The 19673-nt window shown below is 42.7% G+C and overlaps 2 protein-coding genes across 4 annotated transcripts; both read right to left on the minus strand.

Annotated features, from left to right (window-relative positions):
• Positions 1-10974: 10974 nt before the first annotated feature.
• LOC147192505 (uncharacterized) lies at positions 10975-15123 on the minus strand. The gene is made up of 3 exons (XM_086132030.1): positions 14885-15123; positions 13981-14370; positions 10975-13549 (listed from the first exon to the last, which is right to left on the minus strand). Exons 1-3 carry the CDS (start codon positions 15054-15056, stop codon positions 12573-12575), a joined length of 1539 nt encoding a protein of 512 aa, XP_085988156.1. The 5' UTR covers positions 15057-15123; the 3' UTR covers positions 10975-12572.
• A 742-nt stretch (positions 15124-15865) lies between these two features.
• On the minus strand, positions 15866-19569 carry atf7ip2 (activating transcription factor 7 interacting protein 2). Of its 3 annotated transcripts, none has more exons than XM_086133928.1 (11): positions 19502-19569; positions 19107-19179; positions 18814-18945; positions 18614-18679; positions 18490-18530; positions 18377-18408; positions 18244-18299; positions 17997-18042; positions 16947-17017; positions 16586-16773; positions 15866-16328 (listed from the first exon to the last, which is right to left on the minus strand). In XM_086133928.1, the coding sequence occupies exons 2-11, from the start codon at positions 19176-19178 to the stop codon at positions 16118-16120; spliced, it is 915 nt and encodes a 304-aa protein (XP_085990054.1). In that variant the 5' UTR covers position 19179; positions 19502-19569; the 3' UTR covers positions 15866-16117. The 3 variants fall into 3 exon arrangements, with proteins under 3 accessions (XP_085990054.1, XP_085990053.1, XP_085990055.1); XM_086133927.1 differs by having other exon boundaries at positions 18490-18536; XM_086133929.1 differs by lacking the exons at positions 18244-18299; positions 18377-18408; positions 18490-18530.
• Between the last annotated feature and the right edge of the window lie 104 nt (positions 19570-19673).

Raw genomic sequence — 19673 nt, forward strand, 5'->3', positions numbered from 1 at the left:
CCAGTAATTACTCTCAGATGACAAAAAGAGCCAGTCGATGCAAAACTGAGAGTTATTACCTGAAACACTTATTTAAATAAGGAGGAGGGGAACACTGGGATGTGAGAGGGGAAGAGGGGGAGATTTGGGGAATGCAATCACATCTTAATGGCAGGGAGAATATTAACAGGGTGTGGAGGCATCCTCACGGGTGAATGCAAATTTCATCCAAAATTCAGCTGTAGGTGGTGGGACGTCCCCGCCGTGCGTGCATGCGCCTGTGTGTATTTTAAACTGTGCCCCAGAGCTTTGTCGTTTCTTCAGTTCTACAGTTGTATTCTTGTCTTTCTCATTCATTTGCACATCTTCACGCACAGTGTAATGAGTCACCGCGAGGACATCAGGGGATCTATTTTCGTTGACAGACGCCCTTGCGCTCGGCGGAAAACAACCGCATCTTCATTTACGTGCCGGGGAAAGACTAGTCTACCGTGTTTCGGACCGCATTGCGCCTCTTTGGGAATTCCGGCGGACGGAGCTGCCGTGCCCGCCACGCACCTGACAATTTGGTGACAGAAAGTAGACCGTGCTCAGTGTATAAACGCTCTTCATTTTTGAGTCAGGACGAGTCTAGCTTGTTTGTGAATTTGGTACTGTTGATGCGCTGGGCATTCTGACGGAAGGCACTGTCACGCCCCTGGCACATCTGACAATTTGGTGACAAAGAGTAGACTGGATTTTAAACTCGCAAATAGCAGGTCTAAGTCGGGGTGCCATCTTAAAAATATTTTCACAGCACTACCCTGGCCGTGAAGCACAACTATTTGGAGTGGTGTCAAAACTGCTCGCAAGACTTGTAGTTTGACTGTTGGTTAAGGAGCGGAGGTGATTTTTAAAAAAATTCCATAGGTGGATATTCCACGCTAGGTTCAGCAAAGTGTCCGCATGAGGCTGTGGGTGTGTCTCTTTTTCTTTTTTATGATCATCTCACAGATGTACTTCTGTCAGGTCATACTGACAGTTTTCTCAAGTCTGACAAAAAACGTTGCTTTTGGGGAGGAATTGCAAAATCCCCCTTTAAATGTTCGCTGCTTCTGTGTGTGTTGGGGGAGATAGGAAATGGGACAGAAGCCTTTGATTGGGGGATTAAAATTTCATCAACCTTCAAATGGAAGCCTCTTAATGATCAATAAATATTGATGGCTTCATCATCAAGATTTTATTCAATCCTTGAGAAGCCAACAGTCATCTCAAAACCTTCTTGAGGTTATTGACACATTTCGTTCCAGCAATGAGAGTAACTTTATTCACGGATTAGTTTGGGCAATTATATTGCTTCTTCATCATTTTGGGGTAAATGGTGGGCAAAGGTTGAACAAAAAAAAAGTAATTATTGCAATATTGCACATATTGTAGCTTAAAATCGCAATATGAATACATTCAGACGCTGTATAAGAGCATATTGCATCTATCATCTGACTTTACCAAAAAACAATGCTCAGTTTTGATTGACAGTCAGAGAGGTTTTAGTTTGACCAGGTGTCAATGCTAAGAGTTTGCACCTCTCAAGATGCTAATCACCCCAAAAATGTTTTTAAATGGAAATAGCTCTTGATATGGTCCAATGCAGCCAATGCAGTTCTACTGCTACTGCAAACACTATAAAATGGATATATACAGCAAAGAGACTATTTTGACCCCTGAGGCAAATTAAAGAGCAGAATGGGACTCATTGTGAGAATGGGAAAAGAAAACTTAAGTGTTCCGATACCATCCTACCACTACTCTAGTGGCTATTCCAAACACTGGCTTTTTTTTCTTTTGCAATTTAACGGATAATTGTACCCATATCTCATTAAAAAAAAATTTTATTAAAAAAAACTCAAATCTGAAATCTCCATCTTCCAGTTAGAAAAAGTGTATAGGGAAGCTGGCAAAAAAAGTAAAGCGCGGAGAGTCTCTGTCACCGAAACGCACCAGTGCAATTAATGACTCATTGTCAATAGGCATCGAAATATCGACACTACCTCCTTTATTCTGGCCCTTTTCCTCACTCTGTCATAGCCACGGGGGCCGAGACAATCGGCTCCTCCACAATCGCGCCAAAGTTATTTGTGCTTTAATAAAAATAATACAGTCCAATAATGCGCGGCTTCAAAACATTGTTAACCGATAAGAACAGCAGAGATTGCAGTTTTTCCATTATTCAGTAGACGTGCGGGCCGCGAGTCACCGACTGTAATTGGATGGCAATTGCTCATTTCAATTGCATTCAGCCACACCACACGGTGTGCGGCGGCCCCCGAAGTCCGGGGATGATTTTTCTGTCTTCAAATCAATCAAGTGGAGCATAAACCTAACAATATTTTCCAACCATCCTCCACGATGAGGAATGCTTCTATAGCACTTGCCGGAGCATTGTTCTTTATCCATGTGTGTCCTTCCACACACTTATTGTCATTCACCCGTGGGGACGGGGGAGCGACGGTGTGAATTTGTAATCAAGTCAGGTATGTCCGAATTGTAAATAGTCGAGGAGTTTGTGCACGATGCTGAATGAGTCGGAGGAAAAGAAACCCGGCAAATGGAATCGGTCAACACTCGCGCTACCTGATAGTGAGTGGCGCGGCCTCATGCTCAGACGAGGAGTGATTCACAGCGCTGATGGATGTAAAGTAATTGCTGGGGAGATCTCAATTGCTGCACTTTTACAAATGTGATTTTTGACAAAGGCCTCTAGCACGAGCGGGCATATTTCACTTGACACGTTATTAACTCGCCCCGTCTCCTTCCTGTCTGTGGCTGCTGCGTTATCTGTCTAACTTCTTCTGTCTCCACACATGCTACTACTCTACCTTTATCTCTTTCGCGTTCCACAAGGTTGGCGTTAGCGCATTTTGTTCAAACACGTCAAAAAAGGTTGCGGAACAGTCATATTAAGACTTTATCCACTTTGTGATTGCGGCTCTGAGACATTTGGGGAAACGCGCTTTGCTCCCGCCCTAACTTTTCTCTGAATATTAATCTAACGACAGTCACGATATGTTGTCGCATATTAGTTATGAGCAGTCTCCTGGTCGATTTGTTTGCTTTGTTATCCGCACGGAAGGCAGCGTCTCAGACTTTACTAGCATCGCATTTATATGCTTTAAAAGATGGCATTACAGTTTCCAGATGTTAAAACTTTTTTACTGCCTCGGCCAGTTGATCTTCAAAACTATCCATTGTTGTTCAAATTTCTGCGCCAAGGGAAAAGCGGAAATAACATTTTGGTCTTTCTACATGAATCTGACTTCAAAGTTTTGACCGATAACACCAGAGCTGTCAGACACCGTACCGTAAGTTGCAAGAAAAGAACAATGTCATTCTTTTCTTGCATCCCTGGGAGAGAGAGAACACTTCTTTTTTTGTTTTATTCTTGCGACGTATGTGGAGGCCTTTACCGGAGTGAGAGAAGTGTGATGACAACAACAAATGTTTGTAGAAGACACAGAAGGAGACCAAAAAAAAAAAAAGTTCATGCTTTCGTCCTCCCAAAAAAGAAAGAAACAATGGAAGAGTGGAAAGTCTAATTAAGGATGAGAGACTCCTGCCGTCTCCCTCCTTTCTTTTGTTTGCCTCAGCAACTTTTATAGCTCCTACTTTTTTTCCCCCCTCCTCCTCTTTTCCCCCCCCCCATTTACTGCAGTGGCAAGCACATTCACCCACTCTGCTCAATGCCTGCAGCATGGGAGAGGACTGTATAGCCTCGTCTCTCTCACACACACACATACACACACACACATTAGTAACTTCTGCATTTTGGGCACGAATAAGCATGCACATGCTTAATCATGTGTTAAGGCAAAAAAGGCGTAACACCCATACACAGTAATGTTGCACTGCGTAACGCTCTGCTGGGCAACAGCAGGGGTGTGGAGGACTTAAAAGATGACGTGATTCTCTCCCTGATCTCTGCTAATGTGTTTGTTCCCGCAGAGAGATAAGAGATAAGAGGGAGAGAGAGAGAGAGAGAGTGTGGGCAGGGACGGAAGGAAGGAAGGAATGAAGGATGTTTCAACAATAACGCTTTGTATTCACCTCCCGATCAATCTCATTCTTCCATCGCCTCTGCTATCTTGTCCAGCAGATTTTCTCGAATACTAGCATCTCTCTCTCTCTCGCATTCATTTTTAGGGCATACTGTACACATCATTTCCCAAATTGATCGTTTCGCAGCATTCTTTCCAAAAGGCAAATCATTTTTAAACGAGCTCAAATGTGCAAAGACAAAACCTCTCAAAGACTCACTGATGAGTTGTTGAGGAGCATGCGTTGCGCACCTTTCACGTCTGTTTTTTTTTTCCCCCCCAATTTTCATCTTAGCTCTCATCCCGTGGAAAAAAGAAAAAATTATTTGGGCAAGCACACAAACCCAGTCAAAAGAGATAAATAAAGAAAGAAAATATTGTACGTTATAATAGCTGAATCCTTACTCCGAAACAAAACTGCTTATTTGACACAGCAGTTTGCTTAATAATACAAAATAGTATCCACAGTAATCTCATAGCCCTTCCCTGAGAGACTTTTAATATGTTTTGTTTTTTTCCAAACTTTGCTCTATTGGATGATTCGTAACAATAATGTTGTTCCCGTGCATAGTTAAAACAAAACAAAACAAAATAGCTGTTCGCTCATTAAAGTCACAGGTGACTAACCCATTTTCGGGGCGCTCTTGTTTTTATAATAGGAGCAATGTTCATCCCTTGTGAAATTGGGCAAAATAAAAGTAGCTTCAGGCTTGCCTGGTGGACAATATTGTGTAAGGCAAGCATCTGTGGTTCCTTCCCTTGCATGTTTCGAAGTTCTTTTAAGTGAAGCGCTTGCCAGCTGAGCTACTTGTTTGCTAACGGTAAGGTGCAGGTGTTCTTTTGAGGCTTTGTGCGCATGCAATGTTGTATACGCTGTGCCTGTTCGGCAATCCTCAGCTCGGAGAAATCTGTTTATTCTATTTTTTTTTATGACATTTTTAAAATCCGGCAAGGAAATATGTTGACCCAGCAGTCATCCAAAGGTTTGTGAGGGCGTGGGTAGAAGAGAGACAATAATGGAAGCATCATTTTATTGCACGACTCCACACGGGTGGAGTCGAAAGTCTGATGTCAAAACCCCCTGGGATTATGAAGACTATTTGGAAACAAAATATGCGCTGCGTGATATTTTTTTTATTTTTATAATGATGAGAACTTTATGTTTACAGCGCCTTTTAAACCGCATTTACGAACTTTTGGGGCAAAATAAAAATGATGGATGAAAAAAAATGAGACACTGACAAGCATACCAATAGCCAAATATCATACTCGACAACATGGAACCAAGGCAACGCAAGGACGCGGCAACATGAAATGAGACCTGCAAGGCTGATGCAGCTTCAAAATAGGGGAGGAGTGGTGGGAGGTGGGGGGGGGGGTAGATTTAATCGCATAAAAGGCACTCTGTAAAAGTGTGTCATAAAAAGTGTTTTTTCTGTTTTTCTTTTGCCCTGGAAAGAAGAATTTCAAAGATGCTATAAAATAATTGGTCCGAAGTGTTGAAATGTAACTTGACCTGTTCAATTGTTTTTAATTGAAATAGCTTTTGATTTTAGCAAATAGACTAGAAATGAATAAAGAAAAAAAAACATTCCTCCACTCTTGTAAAGGAAAGAGTGGAGGATTTTTTTTTTTTTAAATGGCCAACATACACAGCACATCAACAAAGCTGCCATGACTGCCAGGAACAAAATGCAAGCATTGATTTGACCCCCAAAGACATTCGGACACGGCTTGAAAACAATCGGCACAAAGGGGGTAAAAAGGGCTATGATTGAGGGAACCAAAACTGATAAAACGCATGTTGAGTGCGGTCATTAATCTTTGCGATGCCCAGTCCACTCCCGCTCTAAATTGTTGCTATTTATAGCAGTGTGAGGTTACGGGTCAAATCACTGAATGAGTGTATGCGTGTGCACGTGTGTGTGTCTGTGTGTGTGTGTGTGTATGCGTGTGCACGTGTGTGTGTCTGTGTGTGTGTGTGTGTGTGTGTGTGTGTGTGTGTGTGAGAAGAGAGAAAAATGATTTAATTCTACTCTGAACGTGGCTCTCCTGCGGCTTCATTATCTTAGCCTGAAAATAACACACGGAGGCAGCAGCATCACCTTTAATGGGGCTATTTCCCGCCAAACGGGAGGAAATGAGAGAAGACAATGTGTACACCCGACATGTAAACACTCGCACACTTTAGCTGAAAGAGGGAGTTTGCAATTGGCAGTAATCCTGAATTGCTTTTACATGAGGCATCAAGACTTTCTTACCTGGATGTGACGTTGTAGCGAACGAATCAACGAGCGGTGCACGGTAATTCCTGTGCCATTGCGCTCCAATAAAGTTCGCGTGAAGATGCCTCCTGCAATCCTCCAACGCAATAAAAGATGCCGTCACACTGTGCCGACGTGCCAACGCGACATGTTCGCGGAGGTCCAGCGGCATACATCAAGAGCAGTCAGACACTTTGATGAGATTGCCTCGAGGCAAATGGCATCGTCGTTAGCAAACGAGGCCGGGGGTGCCCCATCTTTTTGGATCCAAGATCTACTTTGCAAGTAGCCGAGCTCTCCACATCAACCCGTTCAGTATCAACATCGCAATCCCACACAGCGTAATAATAATAATACGTACACACACACACAAATACTTTTTCTCCAACATTCCTCAAGCTTGATTTGGGATCGGGGCGTGGTCTACTAGTAGACTACGATCGACTGGTTGGGCACTCTAGCCTTTAAAGAATAATCGCCGGGGAAAAAAAATCATTTGAAGCCTTGCATATCAGCGGAGGGCAGATAAGATAAGATGTGCCAGTTTTTAAGTGGTTTTTTTAGAATCTACAAAAAAACAAAACGGTGTGTTGAATTCACGAAATGTTATTCTTTCAAGCGGTTTCACAAAATAAAACCCCCTGGGTCAGAATACATTTTTAAAGTAGCTTAAGTATCTAAATCCAGATGGTTCTAATCTGTGCAACCACTTGACCAAATAAAATTGAGTCAATTGAACACATTTTTTTTTCAGTGTATGTTGAACTCGCAAAGTAAAACATAAATTTCGATATATGGTCATTTGTGTCACCTTTGACCCCTGTGCTGGTTGGCAAAGTTACGTCAGCTTATGGCTGTGCGCATAAATGATTAAGGAGGTTCAGACAGATGTTAAATCATCCGAATCTACCGTCGCTTTGTGTTCTCTAGCCAATTATACCACCGTCGACTCTCCCCTACAGAAATAATGAATCCTCATCCTGCGGGGGGTGTCCAATCCTGATCACAGTTTTACCTAAAACAAAGATCAAATGCTGCGACAAACCAATAATATCAGAACGTGAAAACCGAGCTTTAGAAGTTTCCCCGCTCCCCCCATCCGTGTCGCAGCTCGCTCCTCTGCCGAGCTCAGGCCGCCGGTGTCCCGCAGGGACAGCCGTTGTCAGGACAACCAGAGTGCATCTGACAGCCAATCGGACGAAAACCCCAAGCCCGCGTCAGGTCCCATGATATCTGGCCTGCCTAAAATGTGCGTGCGGGGGGAGCGCGCCTACGTGTGTGTGTACGTACAGACCTGCTGGCAGTCGTGTCCATCTTGGCGATGTCAACACACACTGACCCCGCTACAGTGATGGTATGCGACACGTCTCTCTCCTCCGCCCTTATGTTTGTCCTGTGACATCGACACTCATCCAGACGTGCATTTCAACTTAAGTAGCCGCGGATACATTTTCTGTCGACGGTTTTCTGGCCTCCGCGTGCGTGTGTGCCGTGTTTCACACCAGCCTGCGGGTGGAAACGGGCGTGGGCAGTTGGTTTTGTGGCTGTCATTGATTATGTGGACGATGGTGTTGTTTTAATTGCGTCTATGAAAATGTGTCCTGACAGCACGACCAATGTGATTTTAGAACATGAATTAATTGTGCTGTAGTGTGTGTGTGTGTGTGCTCTAATATGTGAGTGGGCCTGCGTGCCTGTAGCTATGATTCTTCCTTCCCCGATGCTGAATGTTTGCTCCTTATTTGACCTCAAAGAGTGCAAGGCAAAAACTAGGACACCACAGCAAGTGCGCACGCACACACACACATGCACACACACACGCACACACAGAGTCAGCATATTCAAATCAACCTGGCTAATCTAATACGCATGTTGTTTGATGTGATGTTGATGTTTCGTGTTATGGTTCTTTCTTCCCCCCCCCCCCCCCCCAAATTGACTTGAGTGCCCAGTTTAATAATAATGTCCTTAAAAAAAAATGTTTGCATGCTCATTTCACTACGTTCACGATGCACTTTCCTTCCAAGAGCCTTCAGGGACCGTGAACATTTCATTTTTAAAAATGAGTCATCCTGAAAAAACATGAGGATATTCAGGTGCATCACACACACCGTGCTCTGAATCATCCGCACTTAACATTGAACCATTTAATTGACATTCTTCACAAATTGCAGGAAGAAGAAGAAGCAACACCATCGTTAGGAGCGGTGATTAGTCGTGCCAATCTAAAGTTAACTTTTTTTTTTTAAGTTTGAAAATATTTAGACTTGAATAATCAATGATAGCAGACACTATAATAACATTAAAAAATGTATTCTTCAGATAATAGCTCAGTTGATGTGAATTAAAAGTGAAGGCCAGTGCTTCACGACACACACCATTTTGGTAAGAAGCTTTTTCTGGTGTAGCATGCTCTTGTAGTTGTTGATGTTTAGCTTTCTTTTGGATGTAACCTTCTGGGAACGGCATGATGAATCAAATATTCATGATCGCAAAAATATATATGTAATAAACTTCCATGAGCCCACTTCCATCATACACAAACATCCTGTAAATGCATACGGTTACTTGTAGGGAGGTCACAATTATGTTCCGCTGACGTTTTGAACAGAATCAGATTAGCCCGAATCATGTCGCTGGTCACTGAGCCAACCTCGCGAATGGCTGGATGTTCATTTGACATCCACTCAGCGGGGTTTTGATGCTGTCGGACACAGACTGCCGTATCAGACAACCTCAGGCAGACATCAGATGTAGTAATGGTTTGAAATGGATGTGAAGGGACAAATGGAATTAATTGTAGCTGTTGAGGCCGCGACTTCTTATAGAATGCTGGAATGCCGTCCGGAATTATACGATCGCAAGGCATTCCTTATATCCATTCATCCAGCTACCGCTATTCCAGCTGCCTTCTGTGGAGCGGCGGACTTGACCCGGGAATGGCTGCCCCCGTCACTCACAGGACGCAAATAGAGTTGGACAACCATTCACGTGTATTTAACTTTTACACAAAACCGCAGGCTGCGTATAACAGAATGATTAATGAACTCCATCAAGCCTCCCAACCCGACCTGGAAGTACCTGCACTTAAAAAGAGGCTTTTTTTTTTTTAAATGTGGGAGATGTCTGTTCTGGGTGTACCTCGCCTACCTCCGAACCCTCATGAAATTTTCCAAGCCATCCATCCAGTTTTGTCAACAAAAAGAAGTTTAGGTTATTCTATTTTGCGTTATGGTAAATGGGCTGTCACTTGCGCGTTCCACTTTGAACCTCATTCACCTTCTGATGACGCAGCATTAGGAGCGACTGGGCGTTCAGTGTCAGATAATTGGGAAAAGACTTTACATGCGGCGGTGTGAAACTGCGTTTTCCTTGTCCACTTGTCACACCGCATCTCTCAATCTAAAGCGGAGTACACACATATCGACAAATTTAAGCTCTTCTCCCCCCCTTCAGATCAAAGTCGGCAAAGGCCCGATTGTCAGCTCTCTCGAAAGGATTATCCTTATTGATTATTCTGTAGTGTGGCGTGCGTTAAGAGTGATTTTTTTTCTCTCCCATCTGCTCAGAAAGCGGTGGGACGAGCCATAAATGCCGTGATTGAGATGTGACGCGAAGTAACAGCCGCGCCTGTGTCTCAACGTGCATATTTTGACCATCAGCAGCATTGTCTCCCGTTTGAGCAGACATGACCAACGTTGACGTCATTCTATTTGCGGTGGCATTCAAGTATGCCTGCGTTCAATTCCCATGCAGGGAAAGTTGGACATGAAAAGAAAGAGCGGGATAAAAATGAATATGGAAGGAGAGGGTGTTTGTTTGTCTCAGTGAATGCGAAATGTGGCAAAAGTAGTCGCATCAAATGGAACGCGGGCAAGAGAGATGGATGCAACTTAAAAACACGGGCCATGAAAGATTGATGCGCTGCTAATTCGGCTGCGAGAAGCTCCTCCGGCCATCTCTCTTGAGGCATGTCTCTCGCTCACACACAATCATACAGCACATTAGCCAATATGCATGAAAATTTTAAAGCGACATCTTAATAAATGGGAATACGGCTAAGTTAGAAACAATCCGCCATAAAAGCTCATGTGTCACATCTAGTTTTCAAAAAGACTTCATCTTTGAATTCCCCCAGATCCAAAGTTATGTTTCCCGGTCAAAACCTGACGAGGAGGATAAAAGCCCACTGCGGAACATCATATTATTAAAGTCCTGCTGGTTACATGCACTGTGTAAAGTGAAGACGCATGTACTGCCTTTGCTGACTAATAAATGTGCGATGATTGCTAAGGTCACATGAATACTCATCATATTTTTGGACAGGTTTGGGCATTTTAAATTTAGTCGTTTTCCCTCTAGGGGATTAATCTCAGTGACTTTAGTGATCCCTGAACCTTCCAAAACTTCTGGACACTTAATACTCCCTGACCTTTAAAGCATATGGTTAGCAAAAGTGAGCCGAGATGTGGCTATGAATAAATAATTTGCATAACTCAAAACAGGAGGGGAGTCATGCGTAAAAGGGTTTAAGCCTGTCTCCTCAAGAGGATGTTCAGCTCTTGTCGCTATTTACGCGCGTGTGTTAAGTGCACGCGCATGCGTGTGCCCTTTTGTTTCAAGGTTCTTTTCACATCCAGACAATAATGGCAATGACAGTGTTACTTATAAAACATTTTAATAAAGTGCAATATATTTTAATTTGCGTTTTATTTCAAGAACAAGTTGAACTGGAGGATGCGCCTTTTATTTGTTTTCGTTTCGTTGTGATTTTGCTGATCAATAGGCAATTATGATGAGAGTATGCTGTGAAATGTTATTTACACTAACATCGATCCGCACGATATTCCCTGCGATGGCTTTCATGTTTGTTCTATTCTGGTACCCTGTTAAGTACCGCCCTCTGGTGGTGAATTCGAGCTCTGCTGTTGACGTCACGTTGCACTGTGCGGCTGTTTGCTATCGTTTTAAATGACTCCCAATATTGCATTCCATAAAGATACCAGACGGATAGAGTAGTTCATTGTGCCACCTGACATCATATTTCAAAGTCTGCATGCATAAATAAGCTTCGTTTAATCTTATTGCACACTGGTTAACTTCTCTTGGACATTATGTATGTCTGCCATGTTTTTAAATCACTTTAAAGATTTGTAAAAGGTATGTCTTTGAGCAAACGCCTATGATTTATGATGTAGGTTAAACTGTGTTCATTTGCAATTCTAAACAATTTCTTTTCCAATTGTTATCACACTGACGATTTTGTCTTCATAGCCAAGAAAGACTCGTTTACTTTTCACTGCAGAACAGAATATTGTGTCCTGTGCCTCTATGTTTTGGCTTATATCGTATTTGGAAGAAAAAAAAATATGTATAAAACACTGTGACCTGAAATGACCACCAGAGTATTTTTTGTGGCTAAACATAGTGGACCATCATTCTGGTCGATCAATGGGTTTTTAAAAAAAAGTTTTTGAGTAGCGTAACGCTACGGGGTTTACGGGTGCAGAGTTCAGTGCCGAGCCACCCGAGATTAAGATGACAAGTCTAAACCTCTTAAAGCGCACATTCACGCCAAGTCTAATATTCCATGGACATCATCCATTTTACAGGAGGGAAGGGACTAAAGAGGGAGGCTGCCATTCTGCCAGCGCTTCACTTTAAAACTTTAAAGAGCACATTTGTTCCTTAATCACTCTTGCAGCTCCACCTCTGCTTTTTCTATCTGGCTACTCTGCACTATTTTTTCGGCTCCCATCTTCTTCAGCCATAAGCCCTGTCAACTCTGATTAGGCCACGGTGTGTTTGTGCGTCAGTGCGGATGACTGTTTTAAGTGGTCTTAGGGGGCCGATCGTTCTGCTCCGCTATTACTCTGGACCTGCTCGTCCAGGGGGGAGACGCGCTATTGCTGACGCGAAGGTCGGACAGACGTCCACTGTTTGCTTCCGATGGTTCACTTGACTGTCTCATCGGGTACTGTTTGAGACACGGCTATCCTGGAAGAGAAAAGCACCTTCCTAAAACTGTGCCCAAGTTGGAGGCAAGCAGTTGTGCAAAATGACATAGTAAGATGAGAAATTGTGATTCAGAGGACCCTACTCCTAAAAAAAAAAAAAAAACATGGTGTTCAGTTGCCTTAACTCAATGTTGCAGGTGACCATGACCCGGATGATAAATCAGAGCAAGAACTCTAGGAATGGATTGTTGTTTCAGCTCCGACCGAAGCCGTGTGAAGCGTCCGTCTCCGCATCGCAAAAGTCACACGGCTTCACCTGTGTGAATCCGCGCATGCATTTTTAATGTCGCCTTTGCTCTAAATCGACTCCCGCAAATGTTGCACGAGAACGGTTTCTCTCCCGTGTGAGTCCTCATGTGAATCTTAAGTGCCGTGGTGCTACTCAGCCGCTTCTCGCACATGCCGCAAGGGTACGGCTTCTCGCCCGTGTGAGTCCTCAAGTGAACCTTCAGCGCTGTCGTGCTGCTCAGTCTCTTGTCGCAGAAGTCACAGGTGTACGGTTTATCGCCGGTGTGAATCCTCATGTGGCTTTTCAGCGCGGTCTTGGCTCGGAAAGTTCCCCCGCAGGTGTTGCAGCAGAACGGTTTCTCTCCCGTGTGAGTCCTCATGTGAACTTTGAGGGCCGTGGCGCTGCTCAGTCTTTTCTCGCACATGCCGCAAGGGTACGGCTTCTCGCCCGTGTGAGTCCTCATGTGGACCCGCAGTGCCGTTTTGTCACTAAATCTCTTTTCGCAGTGGCCACAGGGGTACGGTTTCTCACCTGTGTGGATCTTCATGTGCCGATTCAACATGGCGATGACAGTAAATCGGTTCCCGCAGATGTCGCAGGCATACGGCTTTTCTCCCGTGTGGCTCATCGTGTGCAACTTCAGTGTTGTTTTATTGTAAAATCGTTTCCCGCACAGGCTGCAAACGCATCGTTTTTCCCCTTTGCGGATTCTTGATTGTGCGTATGGACTGTAACCGCTGAGGATGTCAAGCGTTGGCTCTGTATTTTTCTCAGAGTCCAAAGCCCGATCCTCTCTATGGGAACTTTCGGGACAAACGGGAAAATAGATCGAGGGTTCCAGCCCTTGCTTTATTCCTGGCCCCGCTTCCTCCTGACTGGTGTAAGGTTCTTCTTTTATCTCCGTAGATTCTGGCTCCTCTTGCTCCTCACTGGACCAGGACGACCGAGTGACAACCTCATGTTGCTTGGGGACATCTTGCTGTTGGATGTCTAAAGGGACAAAGAAAAAGGGAATGTACCGGTAATTAGAAGACTGACTCAAATCTCTCGAAGCATGGCCTCGTGGTATATGTTTTTCCAGGACGGACTCAATAAGCGCATTACTTCTACCTGAAGTGCTATTTACATGCACCGTTGACTTCGTCTACAACTACAGTGCGGGAAGTAGTGTTAAGTTTGTCTTTGTACAGTCCGCATATGGGGACCACATCAGAAAATGTTCTTTATTATTTTGGAGCAGAGGAACCCAGCCTCTGGTATCACGGCCCAAGTTCTAAAAGAAACGACTGCTGGCCCCATGATGAAGCAAGTAGAATGTAGGTTACCAATCTCTTAATCCACCTGTTATAGCGCAAAATATTTGCCTATAAGACTTTGTCGATAAAAATGTGCCACTTAAGTACATATTACCAAACACATACCGTGATTGTTTGTCTTGTCAAGCCTCTGCTTCATTTCTGCCTCTACATTCTTTGCCGAATCTCCATGCTCAGTGTTCTTGTCATGCTGACACTCAACAGCATTGGTGCTGTGCAAAAAGGCATCGTTGTGACAGTCGGACTCTTCGAAGTGATTCTGACTTTCACCAGGACTCGAGTTCAGAGGGTAATTGTCTGTGTTATAACTTTCCTGACAAACAGAAATCTGTCTGAAATTATCGCGCTCTAGTTTCGTGTCCAACTCGTCTCCATCCTGACTGCTACGGGGCTCTTCTTTAATTTGAGGAGGTTCTGGGTCTTTTTGGTTCTCACTGGGCCAGGAGGACGCAGCGAGAACTTCCTGTTGCTTGTCGACATCTTGCTCTTGTTGGTCTGTAGGGACAACAACAAAATAAAGCTATATTTTTATTACTGTGACGAAACCAGTCAGAGTTCAAAAGTACTTTTGCCACCTCTGTTATTACACATGCTTGGTGAATGCTGAGACGAACAGACACGTGAATTGCAGCACTGAACTGGTGTGAGGAAAGCCTTACTTCATACTAATAGTTTTCTATCAATTTTAAATAGAATTGCTCCGTTGTCTAGATGATAAATGATAAGGGTTAGGAACTGGGTCATATCCCCAAAAAAAAGAATAATAATGAATATGACTGTCATATCAGGCTAATATTGTGCAGCATTGGCTGGAGCGAAATTCCAAATGAGGACAATAATGTTTTTGTTTTTTTTCTAATCACTGACAAATCGTGTTGTCGGTTGCCTTGACGTCGCAGCATCACCCGATGCAACTTCGTCATCTTTCCATTTTAATCGGAGCAAATTTCAACCACTATTGATAAAGCCCAGAATAAACCGTTTCCCAGTGTTAGATCATTTGACTGACCTGTTCTGTGTAGCTTTATTCTTGGTTTCCGAACGTCGTCCAGAAGCCGACGCTGACGTCCGATCTCCTCTTCATACTCGACGATAGTATTTATAAAGACGCCGGCAATCTCCTCCGCGGCAGCAGCTAGTCGCTCGTTGACAAAATGTCGAATGTACTGATACGACGACATTGCTTTGCCACCGCAGCTTTACCGGTCTGTCTTCACATTCGTTTCGCTCGTAAGGAGTTCGGGTTGACAGACGTTCCTCGTTTCTTCCTCTGACAATAATGGTGGATGGCCAACAGCTTTCAAGTAAAGTACTCCCACCTCCTGCCAAGGAGTTTAATTGCAGTTGATTTCTCACAGCACTCGACTCACGGGATGATGTTTTCGTTTCAGTTTGTGTTGGCAGTTTTCGACGTTTAAACGTGGATGTCATGTTTACTGATTAGTATTATTTACTGTGTGATTTGTGCTTGTTACTTCTGTTACAAGAAGTGCACGATGACAGACGTACCTCTGTGGATGAAGCCTTCCTCATCTGTGTACTCTGAGAAAGTTTGATTTTTTTTTTATTATCCCCCGAGGTGGAAAGTCAATTTTCCACGAACTTGGGTATTTATTTTTTGGGGTGACATTTTACCTTTACTCCTTACACATTTTTTACTCCTTACTTTGTCAGTATAGGCTTTAACCAACTAAACTTAACTTTTAACTAAAAACTTGGCGCATCGACATCCCTAACTGGCGTGTAGCCGCTATCGGAATAGTAACGTTCGTGTTTCGAAGCGAACGATGGTGCGCTGTTTGTTTTTTGTTTCGTTTTTTTGAGTGACGTCAATGTAATTGCGAGTCAAATGTCAAAAGCTACCATTCATGATGTCACTATACACTCGACTACTCAATGCCGCTGTAGTGCTGTTACAATGACACCACAAATATGACATATCAAAAGACAAACGACTTCACAACTGAAAGGGGCGGGGAGACAAATGACATTCATTAAAGTGCAGTTTGTTTAATAAGAAAAAACACACACATTAAACAACATAGATTTCACAACCAGTGTTGACAACATAAAAAAAACGATTCTGCCGGCAGAGCCAGCAAGGCCTTCTTTGCACACCTTGCCATTGGTAAATACTGCATTAAATGTATAGTGCAGTAAAACAGAACACCTACGGCTGTGATGTAATTCATAGGTGGTCCCTCCTTTGATTCGTTGAGCTCCTCTGGTTCCGGTTTTGGGGCTATTCGGGTAGAACTGCGGCGACAACGTCACTATAGGGTCCGTAGCGGCCATAAATGTCTTTGCCTACCACAGCGACACACAGTTCGTGCCCTGGTTTGTACTTGGTGATGGACACCCACATGGGCAGAGATTTGGCATCCACATTGCCTAAGAGTCTCCACGCTGGGAAAATTCCACTCCCCTTGACCTTTTCCATGGTTAGGAAGACACTAGAGTGTAGGAAGAGAGAAATGGACAACATCGAAGCAAGTCATCAAATCCAAATGTTGTACAGTAATCCAAAATTAAAATACAGTACATTAGAGGAACCACTGAGACCCTTTATTTACACCCTCCAACTTCAAAATCCGATTCCCAAAAATGTTCACCTTCCATTTTTAAAAAAAGATTGAAGTCACGTTCGCCTGCAAAATTCATTAAATAAGTTTCGCCAATTAACACTTGGCACACAGCACTTTTGTTTCACCTGTAACTCTGCATTGGTGGTAAAGAGAGCTCATCTTCTTCTCCTGTCCACATCACAGAGAGGCTCACGGGCTGCTCAATAAGAGCCAGCTGGACGGTCACTTTTTGGGGGACGTTGCACGACACAGCCTCCATGCTCAAGTTGGACGGTAAAGGGTTGATTGGGAGAGGAGGATACCACGACTCATTCTATAGCATGAGGAAAGTAAAGGAAGGTGAGTGAATACAACTCTGTCTTGATTATTTAGGCTGGATTGACCCTGAAGGACATAAGTAACATAAATTCTGACTAGCTTGACCATCATGCCCTTAGTCACAATATGCATGTTGTGTTTTGACATGAGCGATGTAAAGTATCTTACCTTATTCTCTGGAATAGGAGGAGACCGACTCTTACATAGGTCTGCTAAGGTGCTCAGCATAGGTGGTAGCCCTAAGCAATATGGATATTTTAGAATTAATTAGTTTGATACAATACAATACATCCAGATTTATATAGCGCTTTCATAACAGCAGCAGTTGTAACAAAGCGCTTAACAAAACAGTTAAAGTAAAATAATAAACACAACACATAATATAAAACTTCCTTTCATAACTTTGCTGTTGTGAATTGGGAATTTCTCCATTGCGAGATTAATAAAGGATTTCTTATCTAAAAATAAAAAAATACACTGATAGTCGTGCAGTTCTAACCACTTTTCCCTCATACGCTTTGTTGTTTAAAGCGGTTTGAGATGAAAGAGGAGAGAATCAAAGTGATGAGACTCTGGGCTGCACAGTATGGCCTTGATATTCTTAGGCAACATTGCGATACAAAATATAGATCTTGATCTAAAAACATGACAAATGTGCACACTTGTTTTCTGGATGGGCGGAGAAGCGCGTTTCTTGCCGTGAAAGGCGCAGCAGCAGAGCGCTAAGAGGTGTAAGTAACTCCATAGAAAATGACATACCAATGCCTTACGACGTCACCATCCCACGTGCAACAATCGGTGGCATATCAAGTATATTAAGAGATATATGCCCCATCCCTATTACAAGCCATTTTAAAAACTGAAGTTTCATGCTTGAGCTCTATAATTTGTTGATTTGCATACAATGTGCTATGCTACACTTCCAGGTGCATTTTATTCAAGACACAAGTTCTGAACTTTAATTCTAGGACAGAAATAGGAGTTACTCCAGTTAAGTTTTTTATGACATAAGAGCAACACTTGTTTTGAGTTTTCTTATTTCTTTAAAAAGTAGTGGGGGGGGGGGTTAATAAATAATTTTTGGGGTAAAAACATCGGAGATTTTTTTTTCTGCCATATCGCCCAGCTTTAACAGCTGGATTAGACAGAAGCAAGTCATAAAAGGGCAAAATGAAAATGAGTCAACGAAACGCAGTCCCTCAGCCATAATAATCATACCTTGTTTACTTTTATTCAACTCCTTTTGAATATTTTCGGTAGTATCCTGAAAAAGAAGATGTGTTTTTTATTATTCAAAGGCAATAAAAGTCTTTCTATGCTGAAGTGATTTGAGGAGCTTTGTTTGGATCAAATGTCCCTCAAATTGCAATCACTGTATACGAAATTTTAAAAAATGTGACTTGGTGTCACACCGTGAGGAAATAAAAGTGCAAATAATCACACAGGGAAGATGAACAGCACTCACCAGCCCATCGTTTTTATTTTCTTGTCTTTCCTTCTTCATTCGGCTCATGTTTATTTCTATGGATAAATACTTGTGAAATAAATAGCTATCTACTATTCTACAAAAATTTGTTTTAAAAGTAATGGGCTCTTACTTTGTGACTCAGTGTCATCGTCACAATCTATGCTGCTGAGGGAGATGACATTGTAACACAACGCACAAGATTTCACCTTAAATGCAAATTGAATTATTCGTTTATCTACTTACATCACGACTTCATCATCATCATAAGAAGATGGCAGCGAAGTCTGAAACTAGTGAGATTCAAGTATTTGCCATTGACACTAAGATGATATTTAAGTGGGCAAAGGTGCATGCATGACATTCAAACCTTTTTGTCTGACTTTATGGCTGTGAGTGCTTTTTCTGCTCTCCTTGTGATTTTCTCAATACGTTCCTGAAAAACAAAATAAACATCTGTCAAGTTCATAGAGCACTATTTATAACACCACAGTAAGCCATAATACAAAATGTCAGAAATTGGTTGAATAAATTACATTCCAAAATAAGTCATTGCTACGGTTTACTCACCTCAAGTTTTTGGATAGATTCTTCAAAACCCATATCTTGTTGAAGCTGTTGAATACTTTCGTCTAAAATATGCATCTTGGTGGCAATCTTTTGGATCGCTTTTTGGACTTCCTCTTCTACCAGCATCTGGAGCTGTACATAAATGCGCACACACTTATAATAGTACATTTTAAAACACATCTAACGACAATTAACCTACCTTCCGCAGTCAAAGGTTTTGACACTTCGTCATGTCATTAAATGACGAACCGTGTCCACACTTTTGACTGGTACACGAAAATCGTTTCACTTACCTCAGATTGGGAGAATTTGATCTTTTTTTCACAACTTGCAGAGGAATCTGACGGAAGACACAACCGCTTCATTCTTGAGAGAAAAAAAATACAGAACGAAAGGAGGGCAGCTTTGATCTCACAAAGAACACTGTCGCCAAACACGAGAAACGCCGTACAGTGTCGCTTCTTTAACGCTTATTGTTGGCTCTTGTCGTCGCTTTGCTTAAAATAAATTAATGTGTTGATGGCGTTCTATCGTTATACAAAATTCCAACATGGACAGACCTAAACTTGACCGAATCTGATCTGATAAGACTAAATAATGCAACCTAATAATAACAGATATATATGCTGGGCATTTAATTATGCCTGATAGAAATCACCCAATCAGAACCAAAATCTTAATACTATACCTGGAAAACCTCTTGAGAACTCCCACTTTTGTTCTATGGGTGTTACGTCATATTTCATCCGGGCGTCAACACTTCCGGATTACGACACATTTCTTTTTCCCGTTAGTTTATCCCTTATACGAGTCAACTTTGCTCTTTGGTACAACCCAATGTTCTATCTGTCAAATCACAT

This window comes from Hippocampus guttulatus, chromosome 16 (assembly GCF_054856545.1).
Source record: "Hippocampus guttulatus isolate MCC_2025c chromosome 16, RoL_Hgut_1.0, whole genome shotgun sequence".
In the NCBI taxonomy this organism is placed as follows: Eukaryota; Metazoa; Chordata; class Actinopteri; order Syngnathiformes; family Syngnathidae; genus Hippocampus; species Hippocampus guttulatus.

Excerpts from the sequence above, each read along its gene's own strand:
- LOC147192505 (XM_086132030.1), bottom strand. The coding sequence starts at position 15,056 with ATGTCGTCGTATCAGTACATTCGACATTTTGTCAACGAGCGACTAGCT. Across the intron at positions 14,371-14,884 it reads AATAAAGCTACACAGAACAG|ACCAACAAGAGCAAGATGTC; the intron begins GTCAGTCAAATG and ends TTGTCCCTACAG. Across the intron at positions 13,550-13,980 it reads TGACAAGACAAACAATCACG|ACATCCAACAGCAAGATGTC; the intron begins GTATGTGTTTGG and ends TTGTCCCTTTAG.
- atf7ip2 (XM_086133927.1), bottom strand. The coding sequence starts at position 19,178 with ATGAAGCGGTTGTGTCTTCCGTCAGATTCCTCTGCAAGTTGTGAAAAA. Across the intron at positions 18,946-19,106 it reads TCAAATTCTCCCAATCTGAG|CTCCAGATGCTGGTAGAAGA; the intron begins GTAAGTGAAACG and ends ATTTATGTACAG. Across the intron at positions 17,018-17,996 it reads GTTGAATAAAAGTAAACAAG|GGCTACCACCTATGCTGAGC; the intron begins GTATGATTATTA and ends CATATTGCTTAG.